At 35.8% G+C, this 23,633-nt stretch overlaps 1 protein-coding gene across 6 annotated transcripts in view; it reads right to left on the bottom strand.

Moving 5' to 3' along the window:
- The window catches only part of CDH18 (cadherin 18), a 1,275,757-nt gene that overhangs the window by 52,998 nt on the left and 1,199,126 nt on the right, over nt 1-23,633 (bottom strand). For all 6 annotated transcript variants that reach the window (XM_044932378.2, XM_025270679.3, XM_025270680.3 and 3 more), the window contains one exon: nt 3,538-3,659. In XM_044932378.2, the coding sequence (XP_044788313.1) occupies nt 3,538-3,659 (122 nt within the window). The remainder of the gene's footprint in view (nt 1-3,537; nt 3,660-23,633) is intronic.

Genomic DNA, 23,633 nt, shown 5'->3' with positions numbered 1-23,633 from the left:
ATCCAACCATCTCATCCTCTGTCATCCCCTTCTCCTCCCACCTTCAATCTTTCCAAGCATCAGGGTCTTTTCCAATAAGTCAGTTCTTTGCATCATGTGGCCAAAGTATTGGAGTTTCAGCTTTAACATCAGTCCTTCCAATGAATATTCAGGACTGATTTCCTTTAGGATGGACTGGTTGGATCTTCATGCTGTCCAAAGGACTCACAATAGTCTTCTCCAACAGCACAGTTCAAAAACATCAATTCTTCAGTGCTCAGCTTTCTTTATAGTCCAACTTTCACATCCATACATGACTACTGGTAAAACCATAGCTTTGACTAGATGGACATTTATTAGCAAAGTAATGTCTCTGCTTTTCATGGTTGCAGAAATTAAAAGTCACTTTTAATTTCACTGCAGTCATCTGCAGTGATTTTTGGAGCCCAAAAAAATAAAGTCCATTTTTTCCCCATCTATTTGACATGAAGTGATGAGACCCAATGCCATGATCTTAGTTTTCTGAAAGCTGAGTTTTAAGTCAACTTTTTCACTCTCCTCTTCACTTTTATAAAGAGGCTCTTTAGTCCTTAAATTTTAATTAATGTTATAAAGGTCAAAAATAAAACTTTAAGATCACTTTATTTAGGAATATTTTAAATTATAATTTCTATTATGTTAGTTACACAGACTTTTACTATTTTGTCACTTAAACTAAAGTTATAGGTTTTCTACAATCTATTATAATTTAGTAGTTTATCAATTACCCCAAATGTAAAGAGTTTTACAGGGGCTATTCACTTATCAATAATTTAATGTTACCAATATAATTACAGATTGATTTGGTCTTTAAGAATTTTTGCTACTTCAAACTGCCAATTTGATTACCTGCCCTTCCCCCCCCCCCAAAAAAAATCATTAGTATGCTTATTATGGTAAGAAACTTTCTTTCTCTCTCTCTCTCTCTTTTTTTTTTTTTTGGTCTAAATATGAACTTTTGTTATCTTTATTTTTGAGGAATATTTTTTGTAGGAAAATAATTTATAGTTGCCAGATATTATCTTCTGGCTCTTGGGAATTATCTTCCCCTAGGGAGGGATTTTATCTTCCTGATTAAATAATCAGCTTTTAAAATTGTCTTTTAGAAAGTTTTGAATATTCTTTTTATATTCTACATGCTAATCCTTCATTGAATAAATGGTTTGGAAAGATCTTTTTTTACTCTATGATTTTACTTCTCATCCTGTTAATGTTCTTTCAGAAAACAGAAATGCTTAATTTTGATCAAGTCAAATTTATTGACTTTTTGATTATGCTTTTGGTGTCATCTTAGGACCTCTGCCTGGCATTACATTCATTTTTCCTTAACAGTATAATGTCTCTTTTCACTTGATATTTTAAATTTTAAGTTTAACTTTATTTTTGAAATTTTATTTCAATTTATCTAGGTTAAGTTATTTTTATAAACAGTTGCTCAACTTTTTGTTTTTCTCTGTTTCTTGAATTCTTGATTTGATGTTTGCCAACAGTATGGAAAATTTTTCAGTCATGATTGCTTCAAATATTACTTCTGCCCAGTTTTCCTTTTTAATATCCTTCTGAGAATTGGTTAATTTGTATATTAGATCTGCATGTTCTATGTTTTTCTTATTCTTATTTATACTTTTTACCTTCTTGTCTTTCCATTCTTTAACATGAATATTTTAATCTAATCTAATTTGCAGTTCTCTACTTTCACTATTTTCTCATCAGCTATGTCTAATCTGATGCTAGTAAAAATTGAAATCCCATGTTAAATGACTTTTTTTAAATCTAAATTTTCTATTTGAATATTTAACATTTTCCTCTTCAATTGTATTTGTATAATATATGTAAGAAAATAATTTTAGGGTGTGTGAATCCATTTCTAGTACTATTGAAGTGTGATTTGGTAAGTAAATCATTTTATATATGTACCACAAAACTCTGCTTTTTTTTCACATGGTGAAGTGGAAAAAAAAATTAAGCACCAGAAGTGATAACCTTAATATATTGCTAACAGTAAAACAGATAATCTGTTAATACCTAAAAATAATATAATTTTTAGTCATTTTGTTCCTCACTTTCCTGTGAGGAATGGACATGAGAAAACTTTATGTAAGCTTTATATAAAGAGTCCTGCATTTATACATATGTAAATATGTCCTCTGGAGATATTAAAAACATATAAGCAATGATTACTTTAACAAGCCATACCTGATTGTCCTTATACACAAAAACACAAGGCAATGTTTCTCACAACCATAATTTTATCATGTTTCAAAATGATTTAAAATAATTTTGTATGATATATTTACTCTGGTTTACCAAATCAGTAAAAGGGGTTATCTGACTGAACTAGATCTAGACCCTTTTGACTTCTCTTGATTCATGTGACAGACAGACGTCAAGGTGTCCATTATGGAATCCATGCCTCATTGTGATCCCTTTCTTGAATTCTAGGTGTGTCTTGTTTCCTGCTTTTGACCAACAGAATATGGAAATATGATATATCACACTGGTAACACCACATTACATTATATGAAACTGTCAGACTCTTCAGAATGACTCTCTACTTATTTGAAGTGGCCATATTGGGAAAGCCTATATGACAAAAAGAAAAGAAAAACAGACACAAAATGAACAACAAACAAACAAGCAAAACCAACTGTGGTGGCCTCTCCGAACTCTGGGGAACACTGACACTCTCAGGTCTGCAGCTGACAGTAACTGAATGCTACCAACAGTCATGTGAGCATGGAAGAGTTCTCCCAGCCTCAGGTAAGAACACAGCTTGATTACATCTTGTGATATTCCTACAGAGACTGAGCTAAGCTGTGAGCAGAATTCTGACTGCAGAAACTATGGAATGCTAAATAGGTGTTTGAAGCTGCTAAGTTTATGTAATTTGTTACATAGTAGAGAAGACAGAGGCACACTTCCCATAGCCCACTTGTTTTATGGGCATCAACAATACTGGTCTCCCTATGGAATCATCATGCTCCTTTATCTGGCTGCCATGCTACATCCAGATGCAAGTTCCAAGTTCCAGTTCTTCTGTCCATTCTTCATTCTCCCTACCTTCTCAAAACATATACATTCTTCATGTTGAAACCTAATCCCCTTCTTGTATCAATATTACTCAATGGCCACTGTATGTTGCTCCCTCATTCCCTCCAAAATAGACCAGGCCATTCTCTTCTCCCCACTCTAGTTTATAAGCTTCATCAGGGCAGGAAAGTTCACTGTTTCCTCCTCACTTAATGCAGGGCTGTATGCAAATCATTCAGTATAATTTTATTGGCATAAAAAATACATGCATGATGGAGTTCATTTGTTGAATTACATTTGTGATCCAGAGAACATTTATTTTCTATGGTTCTCAAAAAATCTATTTGGTACTTAAAGCTTTATAAAATTATTTGTACTAAGCACAAAAATAACACTGAGGGATTTTTGAGGATTATACCTAAGAATAATAGAAACAGAGCTGCTTATTTTTCTTCCATTCAAATTATAGGAAGGAAACAATTAACTTACCTGACCAGGCTTAGAATTTTCACAGACAACAATATCATATTCCCTGGCAAGCTCGGGTGGATTGTCATTGACATCCAGAACTCTAATACCCACTGTGACATGGCTCAGCAAGCTCGGATTGTCTGCAAAACACATAGGGATGCATTTAGTATTTCCATGCACACTTTAGAGACTTGATTTAAAGCCAATCTCCTTAATACTGTAGCTTGTCACTAGTCCCACATGCTGCTGCAGGACTTTTGGCAAAAGACAACTTTATGAAGGCACTCTTTGTTAGAACTCATTAACTTACAGAAAAATGAAAAATGAACACCATAGCATGACATGAATGCTAAAATGATACTTTGTCATATCAAGGAAATTACATGTTATTCAGGAACTGGAGTGGGAGAAAGTTGTCAGAACTCACTGTATGCTGTCAAAGTCCAAGGGATGAACAATTGGTTTCATCATTAATCTAAGAAAAGCACAGTAGTTGGAAAAAAATAAGATAATCTTTAAAACATTCAAGGTTTCAAGTCTAAATCAACTTGGAGAAAATAAAGTTCTTTACACAAGGATAAAATTCTTCTTATAGGACAATATATGCAGTCTGCAGTGTCAAGTCATACTTGGGGAAAAATAAAAAGAATAATTTAAATTGGAACAGCATAGAATTCATATAAAACCCTGATAAATATCAATATATTAGAGCTACTATTTTAAAATATTTCTAAAGTGCAGTCTTACCATTTTTCAATAGGTTTATTAGTTATGAGATATAAGAAAAGAAATGTTTGGTTTATTTTATATGTCAAAGCTAAAAATATAGAATTCATAATGGAAAAATTAATGAGAAGGCAAAAACAAAACATATTAGGAAAAAAGGATAAAATACATATACATAAAATATTAAAGAAAATGGATATTTAAGATATCCATTATTTAATTATCCATTAAGAAAATGAATGTATTACACATGACATAGGTGCTTTTAAAAAAGTAGGAAATCAGAGTGCTACTACAATAACTAAAGAAGATAAATTTTTAGGTTAAAAATAATTTTCAAAGATAAAGTATCAGTCCTAGATAATTTTACTTAAAGTCAAAGAAAAAAATGTCTTCAATCTTATAAATCTTTTCCCCAGAAAATAAAGGATAAAATATGCTACAACTTGTTCTCTGTGGCCAGTAAAGTTTTACTATCAATATCAGATACTCCCACTCATGAGAGGTATTATCTGTCAGTGGATTAAACAAAATAATACCAAACCCATTACTGTGGTATATAAAAGAAAATCTATTATTTGTTTAGTTCCCGGAATGTTTCTTAGTTCATCATTAAAAGAAGGAAACAAGGAAGGAAGGAGAGAGGGAGATAAGAAATTAGGGAATTTTTTTTTTTTTAATATAAAAGTTATCTAAAAAGTCAAAGCATTAAAGGAGGAAGAAAAAACACAGGGATACTTCTCTTAATATACATAGCAAAAAGTAAGATATAAAATGTAATATCCATACATTCTAAACAAACAAACAAACAAACAAAAATGGACCTTAGGATGCATCACTGTGAACAAAGCTAGTGGAGGTGATGAAATTTCATCTGAGCCTGTTCCAAAACTTAAATGATGATGTTGTCAAAGTGCTGCATTTAATATGCCAGCAAATTTGGAAAACTCAGCATTGGCCACAGGACTGGAAAAAGTCAGTTTTCATTCCAGTTCCAAAGAAGGAAATGCCAAAAAATGTTCAAACTACTGCAAAATAGCACTCATTTCACATGCTAGCAAAGAAATGCTCAAAATTCTCCAATCTAGGCTTCGACAATATGTGAACTGAGAACTTCCAGATACACAAGCTGGATTCAGAAAAGGCAGAGGTCCAAATATCAAATTGCCAACATCTGCTGGATCATAGAAAAAACAAGAGAATTACAAAAAACAACAACAACAACAACAAAACCCTACTTCTGTTTTATTGACTAAGCTAAAGCCTTTGACTGTGTAGATCACAACAAATTGTGGAAAATTCTTAAACAGACGGGAATACCAGACCACCTTATCTGCCTCCTGAGAAACCTGTATTCAGGTCAAGAAGCAACAGTTAGAACGGACATAACCATGGAATTAAAAGACACTTGCTTCTTGGAAGAAAAGAAGTGACAAACCTAGGCAGCATACTAAAAAGCAGAGACATTACTTCGCCTACAAAGGTCCATATAGTCAAAGTTATGCTTTTCCCAGAAGTCATGTACAGATGTGAGAGCTGGACAATAAAAAGGCTGAACACTGAAGAATTGATACCTTCAAAATGCGGCTCTGGAGAAGACTCTTGAGAGTCCCTTGGACAGCAAGGTGATCCAACCAGTCAATCCTAAAGGAAATCAGCCCTGATTATTCATTGGAAGGACTGATGCTGAAGATGAACCTCCAGTATTTTGGCCACCTGATGAGAAGAGCTGACTCACTGGAAAAGAGCCTGATGCTGGGAAAGATTGAAGGCAGGAGGAGAAGGGGATGAAAGAGGATGAGATTGTTGGATGGCATCACTGACTCAATGAACATGAATTTGAGCAAACTCAGGGATATAGTGAAGGGCAGGGAAGCTTGGTGTGCCACAGCTTGGTTGCAAAGATCTGAACATGACTAAGTGACTGTACAACAACTATGGATCAAACACCCTAGGATCAAACCTGTGTCTCCTGCATTGGCATGCAGGTTCTTTACCATGGAGTCACCATGGAAAACTAAATATACAGAAAACAGTTATAAAATATTAAAATTAATATATTGTATGAATAGCTTAATATAATGACTAATAGAATTGGCACTTATGATATTTTGTCAATGTAAAATAAAAGATAATGGGATGCTGATGTATCATATCAGTCAATTTTATATTATAAAGACAAATAGATCCATTATATTAAAGTTAGCCTGATGTTGATTAAAATATTTGCTTATTTAGAGTGACTTATTATGAAAAAGGGGCTTCCCAAGTGGCGTTGTGATGAAGAATCCACCTGCCAATGCAGGAGATACAGGAGACTTGTGTTTGATCCCTGGATTGGGAAGATATCCTAGAGTACGAAATTGCAACCCAGTCCAGTATTCTTGCCTGGAGAATCATATGGACTGAAGAGCCTGGAGGGCTACAGTCTATGGAGTAAAAAAAGAGTTGGATACAACTTACTGACTAAACAACAACAAAGTTAGAAGTCTATATATTTAACTCAATATCAACAAAGAAGATAGTGCAAAGCATAATAATAAATATATTTTATCATATCACTGTACTCAAGAATTATTAAGAAGGTTATCCTCAAAAATATACTATTTAATTTTGCAATGAATTATTTAGTTTTGCATGTTTTTTTTTCATCTTTACAAAATACTACAGTTTTAAATGCAGTCTTCTGAGAAATTTCTGAAAATATATATTTCAATTAGCATTTGGTTTCTAAGATTTTAACTATTGCTGTAGCTCTGCTGCTATTCTTCCTAAAGGAAATAAATCGTGAATATTCATTGGAAGGACTGATGCTGAAGTCCTGACTCATTTGAAAAGACCCTGATGCTGGAAAAAATGAAGGCGGGAGGAGAAGGGGAGGACGGAAGACGAGATGGTTGGATGACATCACTGACTCAATGAACATGAGTTTGAGTAAACTCCGGAAGTTGGTGGTGGACAGGGAAGCCTGGAATGCTGCAGTTCATGGGGTCACAAAGATTTGGACATGACTGAGTGACTGAGCTGAACTGATGATATAAACTATCACATTTGTTACATCTATTCAGCCTTTGTTGGAAAGAGTCAGACACAACTGAGCAATTAACAAGATAATACATTATGAAAAAAAGGCATTGCTAACACCCAAAAAAGATATCCTTTTCATTATAGGGAACTGGAATGCAAAAGTAGGAAGTCAAGAAACACCTGGAGTAACAGGCAAATTTGGCCTTGGAATACAGAATGAAGCAGGGCAAAGACTAATATAGTTTTGCCAAGAAAATGCACTGGTCATAACAAACACCCTGTTCCAACAACACAAGAGAAGACTCTACACATGGACATCACCAGATGGTCAACACTGAAATCAGATTGATTATATTCTTTGCAGCCAAAGATGGAGAAGCTCTATAGAGTCAACAAAAACAAGACCAGGAGCTGACTGTGGCTCAGATCATGAACTCCTTATTGCCAAATTCAGACTTAAATTGAAGAAAGTAGGGAAAACCACTAGACCATTCAGGTATGACCTAAGTCAAATCCCTTATGATTATACAGTGGAAGTGAGAAATAGATTTAAGGACCTAGATGTGATAGATAGAGTGCCTGATGAACTATGGAATGAGGTTCATGACATTGTCCAGGAGACAGTGATCAAGACCATCCCCATGGAAAAGAAATGCAAAAAAGCAAAATGGCTGTCTGGGGAGGTCTTACAAATAGCTGTGAAAAGAAGAGAAGTGAAAAGCAAAGGAGAAAAGGAAAGATATAATCATCTGAATGCAGAGTTCCAAAGAATAGCAAGAAGAGATAATAAAACCTTCTTCAGCAATCAATGAAAGAAATAGAGGAAAACAACAGAATGGGAAAGACTGGAGATCTCTTCAAGAAAATTAGAGATACCAAGGGAACATTTCATGCAAAGATGGGCTCGATAGAGGACAGAAATGGTATGGACCTAACAGAAGCAGAAGATATTAAGAAGAGGTGGCAGGAATAAACTGAAGAACTGTACAAAAAAGATCTTCACAACCCAGATAATCACAATGGTGTGATCACTGACCTAGAGCCAGACATCCTGGAATGTGAAGTCAAGTGGGCCTTAGAAAGCATCACTACGAACAAAGCTAGTGGAGGTGATGGAATTCCAGTTGACCTATTTCAAATCCTGAAAGACAATGCTGTGAAAGTGCTGCACTCAATATGCCAGTAAATTTGGAAAACTCATCAGTGGCCACAGGACTGGAAAAGGTCAGTTTTCATTACAATCCCAAAGAAAGGGAATGCCAAAGAATGCTCAAATTACTGCACAATTGCACTCATCTCACGTGCTAGTAAAGTAATGCTCAAAATTCTCCAAGCTAGGCTTCAGCAATATGTGAACTGTGAACTTCCTGATGTTCAAGCTGGTTTTAGAAAAGGCAGAGGAACCAGAGATCAAATTGCCAACATCTGCTGGATCATGGAAAAAGCAAGAGAGTTCCAGAAAAACATCTATTTCTGCTTTATTGACTATGCCAAAGCCTTTGATTGTGTGGATCATAATAAACTGTGGAAAATTCTGAAAGAGATGGGAATACCAGACCACCTGACCTGCCGCTTGAGAAATCTGTATGCAGGTCAGGAAGCAACAGTTAGAACTGGACATGGAAAAACAGATTGGTTACAAATAGGAAAAGGAGTACATCAAGGCTGTATATGTCATCCTGCTTATTTAACTTATATGCAGAGTACATCATGAGAAACGCTGGACTGGAAGAAACACAAGCTGCAATCAAGATTTCTAGGAGAAATATCAATAATCTCAGATATGCAGATGACACCACCCTTATGGCATAAAGTGAAGAGGAACTCAAAAGCCTCCTGATGAAAGTGAAAGTGGAGAGTGGAAAAGTTGGCTTAAAGCTCAACGTTCAGAAAATGAAGATCATGGCATCTGGTCCCATCACTTCATGGCTAATAGACGGGGAAACAATGGAAACAGTGTCAGACTTTATCTTTTGGGGCTCCAAAATCACTGCAGATGGTGACTGCAGCCATGAAATTAAAAGACGCTTACTCCTTGGAAGGAAAGTTATGACCAACCTAGATAGCATATTCAAAAGCAGAGACATTGCTTTGCCAACAAAGGTCCGTCTAGTCAAGGCTATGGTTTCTCCTGTGGTCATGTATGGATGTGAGAGTTGGACTGTGAAGAAGGCTGAGCACCGAAGAATTGATCTTTTGAACTGTGGTGTTGGAGAAGACTCTTGAGTGTCCCTTGGACTGCAATGAGATGCAACCAGTCCATTCTGAAGGAGATCAGCCCCGGGTGTTCTTTGGAAGGAATGATGCTAAAGCTGAAACTCCAGTACTTTGGCCACCTCATGCGAAGAGTTGACTAATTGGAAAAGACTCTAATGCTGGGAGGGATTGGGTGCAGGAGGAGAAGGGGACGACAGGATGAGATGGCTGGATGGCACCATTGACTTGATGGACGTGAGTCTGGGTGAACTCGGGGAGTTGGTGATGGACAGGGAGGCTGGCGTGCTGCGATTCATGGGGTCACAAGGAGTTGGACATGACTGGGCAACTGAGTGAACTGAACTGAAGTTTTTGTGGAAGCTGATATTGATCATACTTGATCGTTTTATCATTTTAAAAATAAAAAAGAACATTCAGTATGAATTCTAATTTTGTAAATTACCAAAGTAAAACTGACATAGTTTAAATGGCTTATCTTGACAAAGCCAGGGTTATGAATTACTTCTCAGACATTATACAACTGCCACTGTATAAATGCTTTTTTTCTAACCATTGTATATATGCTAGTATATTTCTATATTTCTCAACCAGGTATTTGTTTGCATTTAAGATCAGACAAAAGAAATCTGTTCTATAAATCTGAGACAAGAATATAATTAATTTTAATCATTGGTATCAGCAGTCTTAAAAGGCATCAAAATTCTCTGCTCCTTTTCTGAATGAGAACTAGATGTTATTTTGTTGTATCAGAAAAATGTTTTCAGGAAAGACACATGTACCCCAATGTTCACTGTAGCACTATTTACAATAGCTAGAACATGGAAGCAACCTAGATGTCCATCAACAGATGAATGGATAAAGAAGCAGTGGTACATATATATAATGGAATACTACTCAGCCATAAAAAGGAATACATTTGAATCTGTTCTAATGAGGTGGATGAAACTACAGCCCATTATACAGAGTGAATTAAGTCAGAAAGAGAAATGCAAATATTATGTACACACCCACACACACACATACATATATATATATATAAAATCTGAGAGATGGCACTAATGAATTTATCTTCAGGGCAGCAGTGTAGAAAGAGGCATAAAGAACAGACCTATGGACAAGGTGGGAAGAGAGGAGTGAGAAGGGGAGATGTATGGACCGAGTAACATAGAAATTTCTAATACCATGTGTAAAACAGATGGCCAATGGGAATTTGCTGTATGACTCAGAGAACTCAAACAGGAGCTGAAACAGGCTGAAGGGTGGGGTGGGGAGGGAGATGGGAGGGAGGTTTAGGAGGGAGGGGCCAAGAGTGTATATATGGCTGATTCTTGTTGATGTATGACAGAAAATCACAAAATTCTGTAAAGTAATTATCTTTCAATTAAAAAATTTAAAAAAAGTTTTTAGGAAAGGATTCTGGGAAGATTATGTCTTGAGGAAAGACTAGAATAAAAGAATGACTAAGCATTTGACTGTTTTCAAACACCACTTCTCACTGCCCTACCTCTGCATTGCTCATGCTGTCCTCTGGAATTGGCATAGCCTTGCCCATACTCCATACTTGGGCACAGGAAACTAAATCCTCCTGGATGGAAACAGACTCTCTCCATGTTTCTCTAATGTTATATGTTGTATCTCCAGTGTACAATTACTATTCTATCATGTAAGGATTAAAAGTACAGAGCTGGGATCATACAAATACTTATTTGTAGGTAAGTGTACTGTCATTTTCTGTTCTGTAGGGAACAGAATCTAACCTTATTGTGGATGCAACTAGTGATCTGTAGGGCATGCTTTGTCAGGGGAATCTCAAGAGATACTGATGAAGAGTCATGAAAAACAGTCAGAGTAAGCTTGATTCCAACACTGATGCAAATTAAATAATTGCTATTTCCTGAAATAGATGGGAAAACAGTGGAAACAGTGTCAGCCTTTATTTTGGGCGGCTCCAAAATCACTGCAGGTGGTTACTGCAGCCATGAAATTAAAAGATGCTTAGTTATGACCAACCTAGATAGCATATCGAAAAGCAGAGACATTACTTTGCCAACAAAGGTCCATCTAGTCAAGGCTGTGGTTTTTCCAGTGGTCATGTATGGATGTGAGAGTTAGACTGTGAAGAAAGCTGAGCTCATGGGGTCACAAGAGTCAGACACGACTGAGTGACTGACCTCAACTGAACTGAACTGAAAAGTAGGATGGTGTGTAAAAACTGTAACTTTAATTTCAGATAATTAGAGTGGAAAACTCATTATAGTTTTGTAACCAATTGTGGCTTACCTACACTCATTCTAGTATTTCTGCTCAATAATGAAATTAGCTAAATCTATATTAGTAAATTAGCAAGATTCTTTTTTTTTTTTTAATTTCCCTCAGCCTTAGTGTTAGTATTCTATTCTTTGAATGCCAATCACTTTACCTATAAATGCAGACACATTTTTGTGTGTGAGAAGCATTTTGTTGTGGTAAAAACTGGATAATGTCCCAGGAATTCTTAATGCAACATTTCTGTTATTGTTACTATTAATTTCAGGCTCACATGCATTTCTCAAAATAAGCGTTCAGTCCTTTTGATGGCACAGTAAATAAAAATATACTGTCTTCAGCCAACTTATTCAGTAGGAGCCACTCTCCAGAACCCTTAAGGAACATGAACTTTGGAAAGTTATTTTTTATTTCTATAACTTAATTATTTAATCTGTAAACAGGAATAAGAATGGTTCCATGGGCCAAACTGTACTTTTGAGACACAATTAAAGAAGTTATATAAACTTTAAAACACTGAGACTAGGAGAGAGCAGAATATTGAATTTAATCCTTTCCAAAAATCAAAAAACAAAATATAGGGCACATTAACAATCCTATACATGTGATTTTCAGTAGAAACTATACTATGTAAAATCATTCAGGCTTTATGCAATAACAGTGTAACAAGCTGGATGAATCACAAACTGGAATCAAGATTGCCAGTGGAGAAATATCAACAACCTCTAATATGCAGATGATAGCACTCTAATGGCAGAAAGCAAAGAGGAACTAAAGAGCCTCTTAATGAGGGTGAAAGAGGAGAATGAAAAAGCTGGCTTAACACTCAACATTCAAAAAATTAAGATCATGACATACAGTCCCATCACTTCATGGTAAATAGATGGGGAAAAAGTGGAAACAGTGACAGATTTTATTTTCTTGGGCTCCGAAATCACTGTGGATGGTGACTGTAGTCATGAAATTAAAAGATGCTAGCTCCTTAGCAATGGCACCCCACTCCAGTAGTCTTGCCTGGAAAATCCCATGGATGGAAGAGCCTGGTAGGCTGCAGTCCATGGGGTTGCTAAGAGTTGGACATGACTGAGCGGCTTCACTTTCACTTTTCACTTTCTTGCATTGGAGAAGGAAATGGCAACTCATTCCAGTGTTCTTGCCTGGAGAATCCCAGGGACGGGGGAGCTTGATGGGCTACTGTCTATGGGGTCGCACAGAGTCGGACATGACTGAAGCCACTTAGCAGCAGCAGCAGCAGCTCCTTGGAACAAAAGTTATGACAAACCTAGATATCATACTAAAAAGCAAAGACATCACTTTGCCAACAACTATCCATATATAGCCAAAACTATGACTTTTCCAGTAGTCATGTATGGATGTGAGGAGATGACCTATAAAGAAGGCTTAGCACCAAAGAATTGATGCTTTTGAATTGTGGTGCTGGAGAAGACTCTTGAGAGTCCCTTGGACAAAAAGGAAATCAATCCAGTCAATCCTAAAGAAAATTAACCCTGGATATTCATTGGAAGAATTTTTGCTGAAGCTCCAGTACTTTGGCCACCTGATGCAGACTTGGAAAAGACCTTGAGGCTGGGAAAGACTGAACATAGGAAGAGAAGGGACAGACAGATGATGAGATGGTCGGATGGCATAACAGACTCAATGGACATGAGTTTGAGCAAACTCCAGGAGATAGTGAAGGGCAGGAAGCCTGGCATGCTGCAGTTCATGGGGTCACAAAAAGTCGGACTCGACATAGTGACTCAACAATAACCCAATCTTCTATACTTTTTGATTGCATTTATATGAAATTCTAGAAGTGGCAGCAATAAATAACAATATTGCTACCTCTGAGGGGTGAAGGGTAAGATAATTCACTGTAGAGGAGAACTTCTCTAAGGTTACAGAAATGTCCAGTAGCTTGATAAGGATGTGATTACCATGGAAGTGCGCATTTGAAAACCCACTGAAATGTGACAAGATCTGTACATCTTAGGACATTTCAATGTTATCCACAGTTAAAAAAAAAAACTCAGTTAAGGAGAATAGAATTCTCATACATCCTAGAGAGAATCTGATTATGATTACTAACATACAGTTAATTATGGACATCTATTCAGTAAGTTTCATATAAAATCCATCACAGTTAAGAGAGTTTAATTAACATATTTTTAACAGGGATCCAATTAAAAATTATATTTAAAATGTTGATAGAATAATTTATCTTTATATATAAAAAGTTATAAAAATGTATTTCCAATGCTACTTTCTAGTGGTTTCCAAAATGTAATTTTGTCTCAAGCCCCATGAAGATGTAACAAGTAATGACTGACACTGATTTAGCATATAGTTCAGTCATATTTATGATAATGATAAAAGCTGTCATTTGTTATGACACCATATGCCAGACACTAGATGAAGTTATACTTCATTTAATTCTTAGTCTAATCTTTTGTTACAGATAAAAGAATGTGTAATATTTTAGTTAAATAATTTCCCCAAGTTCCAACTACTTATATTGAACATAAACAGAATCTAACTAGAGCCTGCCTTATTTTAGATTTAAATATTGTGCATTACTGCCTACTATGATAATGCAAGGATTTATTGATATTACAGTGATAATTAATTAGATCTAATCAATATCCTCCATAAACATAGAAGTAAAAATAGAAAAGTGTATGTAATGAAAACCATAAAAAAGCTAGAACAGTCCACATTTACTAAAACATCTTTAAAATGTGTTCCAATTGATATACAATATATTAGAATATCTTTTCTATAATCTTTAAATTCTTATAATTTCAAGTAGCCTGAAAGGTGAGACAGGACAGTTAATGTAATTCTGCAACTGAATACAAGCATATTTGAAAGTGGAATTTTTTTCTTTATAAAATGAAATATCTTGGTTCAAAGATATTTAGTTCACATATTAAATATACACCTTAATTTCTGAGTCAATCACTGAAGTGAGGCACATGTAAAATTTATTTTTCATGGTAGGTGGTTTTTAAATTAGTGCTTATTTTATTATTTAAATGGAATATATACTTGATGTCAATATATCTGATATATCTTGTAATACCAATCCAAAAATAGTACAATTATTTTAATTTATCCATATATTAATAGATATATATGAATGTGTGCTCATGGCCAGTTGATAAGTTGTATCTGACCCTTTGAGACCCCATGGACTCATAGCCTATAGCTGTCAGGCTCCTCTGTCCATGGGATTTCCCTTGCAAGAATACTGGAGTCGGTTGCCATTTGCTTCTCCAGGGGAATCTTCCTGACCCAGGGGACAAACCTATCACTCTTGTGTCTCCTGCACTGGCAGAACATTCTTTACCACTGAGCCACCAGGAAAGCCCTATATGCATACATACATGTACATGTACACATCTTCATTCATTATTTCAAATTATGTTCTAACTACCAAGTAAGCACAATTTTCATAGTTTTGTTTATCAGTGTCATCCACTAAGGGATTTACAATTTGTATTTTTATAAAACTTTCTCTATTTCAAAGTCGTAGTTATGTTATCCTACTTTTCATTTAAGGTTTAATTTTCATCTTCCACAAACTGGAAATGCTTATTGCTTATGGTTCAGAGGTAGATAAATTTTCATTTTGAGAGTTAGATGACATACCTCTGTTGAACTGTGTATCCCTTCTCCCCACTAGCCTACAAATAACATTCACTTGTGACAATTTGATTGTGTGGTTTTCAAAGGATGTAATTTGTATAAACACATTTTTTTGCCAAATTTCAATGTGTATTCATATGTCATCAATGCTAGTATATTTTGCTTCATGTGTGTGAAAAACGATATGAATTTTTTTTAATTTACTGTACTCTATATAGTCAAATATGCATTTTTCTTGTGTTCTTTGAAACACTTTTGTTATTACTAACTTTTTGGTCTACTCCATATAATGTTTCTGAGAGAAATCCATTACCAGTTTTCTTCATGCTTAGGTTTTTGCTTATTTTTTAAGATATTTTATTTTATTTTTTTTTTAATTTTTAATTTTAAATTTTATTTTATTTTTAAACTTTACAATATTGTATTGGTTTTGCCAAATATAGAAATGAATCCGCCACAGGTATACATGTGTTCCCCATCCTGAACCCTCCTCCCTCCTCCCTCCACATACCATCCCTCTGGGTCATCCCAGTGCACCAGCCCCAAGCATCCAGTATCATGCATGGAACCTGGACTGGCAACTCGTTTCATACATGATAGTATACATGTTTCAATGCCATTCTCCCAAATCTTCCCACCCTCTCCCTCTCCCACGGAGTCCATAAGACTGTTGTATACATCAGTGTCTCTTTTGCTGTCTCGTATACAGGGTTATTGTTTCCACATTTCTAAATTCCATATATATGTGTTAGTATACTGTATTGGTGTTTTTCTTTCTGGCTTACTTCACTCTCTATAATAGGCTCCAGTTTCATCCATCTCATTAGAACTGATTCAAATGAATTCTTTTTAATGGCTGAGTAATACTCCATTGTGTATATGTACCATAGCTTTCTTATCCTAAGATATTTTATTAGGTGCATACAAGCTCCATATAGTTACTTCACTCTGATAATACAAGGTGGTGATTTAGTCACTAAGTCATTTCTGACTCTTGATACCCCATGAACTCCTCCCTGCCAGACTCTTTCTCCATGGTATTCTCCAGGCAATAATACTGGAATGGGTTGCCATTTCCTTCTCCAGGGGATCTTTCTGATTCAGGAATCAAACCCAGGTTTCCTGCCTTGCAGGTAGATTCTTTACTGGCTAAGATAAGAGGGAAGATCCTGATGACACAAAATACATGTTAATATGGGCTGACTTTCTTACCATCCCACTAGCTAAATGATTTACAGTATATTGTTTTCTGACACTAGCATAGTTCTGCCAGATTTATTTTGGTTATAATTGTCTATGATTTATTGTGTCTTATTTTAGAACTTTCTATATCTTTATATTTCATCATGTGCCTATTATGAGTAGCATAAAGATGATATATTTTTTATTTCACTATGGTATGGTAATGTTGTTTGTTCATCATATTTATGACACTTTGGTTATTTATATATATATATATATATATGTAATACATATATATTTACCATTTTATTATGCACTTCAAGTTTGTCCTAATTTTTCTGTTTTTAGCTCTTTGCAATTTTACATTCCAATAGATTGCTTAAGGTTTTATTCTTATTGTATTTCCCCTCTAATTTTACATTTGTATGCTAATTTTTAAAATCTGCAAACATTACGTGCTCATGTAACTCCAGAAAATCTAAAAACAATCAGAGTCTTTACTTTTTTCCCAAACATTTAAATAAATTTTAAATGATTTAATTCCAATCAGCTCACACAACTTTACACCTATAAGTTATGGTAATGCTGTGATGATGCCTGTGATTTTGTTAATCCATAAAATTTGACGTTATGTTATTAAAGAGTCAGTGTTCTCATGTGTACCTTTGTCTTTGTTGTTTCTAATTGAGTCTTAGACCTTCATTTTGAGATAATTTTCTTTCTAAAAAATTTCAAAATGACGTTAGCCTACTTAACTTTAGTTATTTTAGTTTCCATTTCTCACTTATCAGAGTCACTGAGGTTAAGGTGATCTGAAATGACATGTAAGAAGTGTCATGTACACAGTTTCTGATGGGTAACACTTTCACTCCGTCTACCAAGAACTAAAGTTAAAACAGAAGCTATATCCTATGTTTACCTTTTATTTGACACTATGTTAGTGTGTGTGTGTGTGTGTGTGTGTGTGTGTACTGGTACACCCTACATAAGTCTCATGTAGTGTAGCTTTAACTTCTTTGGGAGTACTTTATCATACTGAAAACAGAACTACATGATATACTCATGATTTAAAAGGAACACTAGCAGATGAAAGGAGGTGAGGGTTAAGTTCAAAGTACTATTTAGAAAGCTATTGCCATACTCTAGTGGGGAATGATGGTTGTTTGGACAGGGGTAGGAGGGATGGAAATGGGAAGAAGTTATTGCCTCATGGATATATTTTAAAGTTAAGCTAACCATAGTGTTTGAGTCTCACCTGCAGAGGTACAGGTCAGCAGTGGCCTACTGCAGGAGAAGGCGCTCTGGGTGCAACAGACCAGGATATGACATAAACCCTCTTGGAGGAGGTCACCATTAACCCTACCATAGAACCTCCAGAACTTACACAGGCCTAGGGAAACAGACTCTTGGAGGGCACAAAGAAGACCTGTACAAACCAGGACCCAGGAGAAAGGAGCAGTGACTCCATAAGAGACTGACCCAGACTTGCCTGTGAGTGTCCAAGAGTCTCTGGCAGAAGCGTGGGTCAGTGGTGGCCTGCTGCAGGGTCGGGGACACTGAGTATAGCAGTGCATGCATGGAACCTTTTGAAAGAGGTCGCCATTATCTTCAGTAACTACACCATAGTTTGGCCTCAGGTCAAACAACAGGGAGGGAACACATCCCTACACATCAACAGAAAATTGGATTAAAGATTTACTGAGCATGGCCTGGCCCATCAGAACAAGACCCAGTTTCCCCCTCAGTCAGTCTCTCCCATCAAGAAGCTTCCATAAGCCTTGTATCCCTATCCTTCTAAGGGCTGACAGAATGAAAATCACAATCATAGAAAACTAACCAAACTGATCACATGGACCACAGCCTAGTCTAACTCAATGAAACTATGAGCCATGCGGGGAAGGGCCACCCAAGATGGATGGGTCATGGTGGAGAGTTCTGACAAAATGTGGTCCACTGGAGAAGGGAATAGCAAACCACTTCAGTATTCTTGCCTTGAGAATCTCATGAACAGTAAGAAAAGGCAAAAAGGGCATTAAAAGATGAAATCTCCCTGCCGGTAGGTGTGTAATATGCTACTGGAGATCAGTGGAGAAATAACTTCAGAAAGAATGAAGAGAGGAAGACAGAGCAAAACCAACACTCAGTGGTGGATGTGACTTGTTATGGAAGTAAAGTCTGATGATGTAAAGAGCAATATGTCATAGGAGCCTGGAATGTTAGGTCCATAAATCAAGGCAAATTGGAAGTGGTCAAACAGGAGATCAGCAAGAATCAACGTTCACGTTTTAAGAATCAGTGAAATAAAATGGACTGGAATGGATGAATTTAACTCAGATGACCATTATATCTATTACTGTGGGCTAGAATCCCTTAGAAGAAATGCAGTAACCATTATAGTCAACAAAAGAGTCTGAAATGCAGCACTTGGATGCAATCTCAAAAATGACAGAATGATCTCTGTTCATTTCCAAGGCAAACCATTCAGTATCTCAGTAATCCAAGTCTATACCCCTGACCAGTAATGCTGAAGAAGCTGAACGGTTCTATGAAAACCTATAAGACCTTATAGAACTAACACCCAAAAAATATGTCCTTTTCATTATTGGGGACTGGAATGCAAAAGTAGGAAGTCAAGAGATACCTGGAATAACAGGCAAATTGGGCCTTGGTGTACAAAATGAAGCAGGACAAAGACTAAAAGAGTTTTGCCAAGAGAACACACTGGTCATAGCAAACACCCTCTTCCAAGAACACAAGAGAAGACTCTACACATGGACATCACCAGATGGTCAATATTGAAATCAGATTGATGATATTCCTTGCAGCCAAAGATGGACAAGCTCTATACAGTCAGCAAAAACAAGACCAGGAGCTGACTCTGGCTCAGACCATGAACTCCTTATTGCCAAATTCAGACTTAAATTGAAGAAAGCAGGGAAAACCACTACACCATTCAGGTATGACCTAAATGAAATCCTTTACGACTACAAAGTGGAAGTGACAAATAGATTCAAGGGATAAAATCTGATAGACAGAGTGCCTGAAGAATTATTGAAAGAGGTTCCTGACATCATATAGAGGCAGTGATCAAGACCACCCCCAAGAAAAAAGAAATGCAAAAATGCAAAATGGTTGTATGAGGAGGCCCTACAAATAGCTGAGAAAAGAAGAGAAGCAAAAGGCAAAGGAGAAAAAGAAAGATATATCCATTTGAATGCAGACTTCTGAAGAATATCAAGGAGAGATAAGAAAGCCTTCCTCTGTGATCAATGCAATAAAATAGAGGAAAACAACAGAGTGAGAAAGACTAGATATCTCTTCAAGAAAATTAGAAATACTAAGGGAACATTTAATGAAAGATGAGCACAATAAAGGACAGAAATGGTATGGACCTAACAGAAGCAGAAGGTATTAAGAAGAGGTGGCAAGAATACACAGAAGACCTATACAAAAAAGATCTTCATGACCCAGATAACCACCATGGTGTGATCACTCACCTACAACAAGACATCCTGGAATGTGAAGTCAAGTGGGCCTTAGGAAGCATCTCTACTAACAAGGCCAGTGGACGTGTGATAGAATTCCAGTTGATCTAGCTCAAACCCTAAAAGATGATGCTGTGAAAGTGCTGCACTCAATATGCCAGCAAATATGGGAAACTCAACAGTGGCCACAGTACTGGAAAAGGTCAGTTTTCATTTCAATCCTAAAGAAAGGCAATGCCAAAAAATGTTCAAACTACTGCACAATTGCATTCATCTCACACACTAGCAAATTAATACTGAAAATTCTCCAAGCCAGCATTCAACAGTATAGTATGTGAACCACAAACTTCCATATGTTCAAGGTGGATTTAGAAAAGGCAGAGGAACCAGAGATCAAATTGCCAACATCCATTGGATCATCAAAAAAGCAAGATGATTTCAGAAAAACATCTACTTCTGCTTTATTGACTATACCAAAGCCTTTGATTGTATGGATCACAATAAACTATGGAAAATTCTGAAAGAGATGGGAATACCAGACCACCTGACCTGCCTCCCTGAGAAATCTGAGTGCAGGTCAAGAATAAACAGTCAGAACTGGACATGGAACAACAGACTGGTTCCAAATCAGGAAAGAAGTACGTCAAGGCTGTATGTTATCACCCTGCTTATTTAACTTATATGCAGAGTACATCATTCGAAATATTGGACTGGATGAAGCACAAGCTGGAATCAAGATTGCCAAGAGAAATATTAATAACTTTAGATATGCAGATGTCACCACACTTATGGCAGAAAGTGAAGAAGAACTAAAGAGCTTCTCGATAAAAGTGAAAGACCAGAGTGTAAAAGTTGGCTTAAAGCTCAACAATTTAGAAAACTAAGATCATGGCATCTGGTCCCATCATTTCATTGCAAATAGATGAGGAAACAATGGAAACAGTGAGACTTTATTTTCTTGGGGTCCAAAATCACTGCAGATGGTGACTGCAGCCATGAAATTAAGAGACACTTGCTCCTTGGAAGAAAATCTCTGACAAATCTAGACAGCATATTAAAAAGCAGAGGCATTACTTTCCTGACAAAGTTTCCTCTAGTCAAAGCTATGGTTTTTCCAGTGGTCATGTATGGATGTGAGAGTTGGACTATAAGGAAAGCTGAGCACTGAAGAATTGATGCTTTTGACCTTGGTGTTGGATGAGACTCTTGAGAGTCCCTTGGACTGTAAGAAGATTCAACTAGTCAATCCTAAATGAACTCAGTGCTGAACGTTCATTGGAAGGACTGATGTTGAAACTGAAACTCCAATACTTTGGCCACCAGATTCAAAGAACTGACTCACTGGAAAAACCGTGATGCTGGGAAAGACTGAAGGAAGGTGGAAAAGGGGACGACAGAGGATGAAATGGTTGGATGGCATCACCGACTTGATGGCCATGAGTTTGAGTAAGCTCTGGGAGGTGGTGATGGACAGGGAGTCTTGGCATGCTGCGGTTCATGGGGTCTCAAAGAGTGGGACACGACTGAGTGACTGAACTGAACTGATCTGATATAATTGTTTGAGTTATTTGAGTTTCTCTTGAATAAACTAATATGTTCTACTTCTTTTAGAATTTGATACTGAGTTTGGGATAGTTCAATTAGTAATGTCTCAGTGTATTGACTTATTAGGTAAACAACAACAAAAATAAAATGTTATAATTGCTTGATGAGCCTCCTCCTTATATGTAGAATCCAAGAGATTTGAATGGAATTGACTGCAAGTGAAAATAAAAATGTGAATCTTGAAAGTCTTGAGCCAATACAAACAATTCCATACCTTTTGTCATAGTAAGCAGTTAAATTATGGGCACATTTCATGTACTAAATACAGTTTTTAAAGAAAGTGAATGGAGGCTAGTTTAAAATAAATCAAATAAAGCAGCATCCTATTATCCAAAGTGACAATTTATTGCACCCTGAATGAGGCTGAGTGTGTACCAAATTAAGGTGGCATTCACCCTATTAACATACTAAAAGTTAACACAGTACTAGTTGCTTGTTACTATAATATAGCAACCTTAAGTCAAAATATGATAAAAGGGAATGCAGAAAAAAATACAATGAAATGGAGTTAAGAGTCCTGATAAAGGTAAGTCTGAAGCTCAATTTATCTATGGAATAATCAGATAAATGAGTCAATAAATTTAAGTCTTAGAAAAAAATTGAACTACTTTTTGATATTTTGAAGTAATCTATCATATGGCTATAGGTAGCTAATACATTGACCCTTGCATGTATAAATAAAAAATTCAGAAAAGTATTTTATTGTATTACTTTTGATCATTGGTTAAAAGAGATGCCAATTTTTTTTATGTGTTATCCTCTCTGTAGGCTAAGGTATAAGGTCTCATTATGAACCTTTTTGTGCAAAAGGAAATTGCTAATATGAACACATTGTGGAAGACAACTTTTATGTATCAAAATAAGCACATTTACAACAACAAAAGAATGTGAAGTAACCAAAGGGACTTAAAACCACCCACTCTTCAGTAACAAGGCTTTATGTTGTTAGCTGCAGCTGCTAACAAAAATTAACTTCAGATTAAAAGGAAACAAGGAATGAGTTCATAAAATCTAAATTTAATTTCCATTGCCTGCAGTTAACAATTGAATTAAATTTGAAATTTGTGGATCCTAATCTTTGAATATGTTTGAATAAGAATTGAGGACAAAAAAACAAGAAAGTTTCAATGAATTTTAAAAAAAAGTATACATTGGTTTCTGGACTGCAATTATGTACATAATGTGAGAGAAATGTGAAATAGGAAACTAAGGCAAATTTTCCTATCAATGCACAAACATGCAGTTGCTTTTGTTGTTGCTTAAACTGTGAACTCTGGAGACATCAGAACCTTTGAACTCATTAGATATATGAATAAATAAGCATCTCCCTGAATTTGACTCTTTTGCAAATAACATCATCTTGCAAACAATTAATAAAAAAAGAGTCCCATTTTGGTATATTGATCACGTACAATGAATTCTCACATTTAATGAACAGAACAAGCAGAAATAGAATATTTTAGGTAAACTGGGAAATGCACAGTGATCATTGCAATGTGTAGTGAATGATGTAGTTGTTGGGTAATTAAGGTGGGCTGAGAAATGAAGACAAATAATATTCATGAACTTAACAAAATTTTATTAACCCAGTTTTATGTGTCAGGGAATTTACTAAGAATTTGGGAGTACTCTAATAAACAAAGATAAAATAGACCTGATTCTTAGATTTGAGATGTTCACAATGTAGTATAGGTGAACAATATTACAATAAAATATAAGTGGTATATTTAAGACTATGAGAGTATAAGCGATGAACATTATTCTAAGGTCTACATAGAGTATAGAAGATAAGGAGCTACAAAATATGCCTGAGAAATTGAGAAAGATTTCAAAGACTTGTGACTTTTGAGATAGTTCTTGAAAGAAAATAATTGTAAAGAAGCAAAAAATGAGAAGAAATATTTAAGAGATGAAAAAATTATAAAACTATTGAAAGGACATGGTCTACTTGAGGGTCTG

The sequence above is a fragment of the Bubalus bubalis genome, chromosome 19 (assembly GCF_019923935.1).
Source record: "Bubalus bubalis isolate 160015118507 breed Murrah chromosome 19, NDDB_SH_1, whole genome shotgun sequence".
NCBI lineage: Eukaryota > Metazoa > Chordata > Mammalia > Artiodactyla > Bovidae > Bubalus > Bubalus bubalis.
The sequence above is the reverse complement of the archived record's forward strand: the minus strand, read 5'-3'. Positions and strand labels throughout refer to the sequence as shown.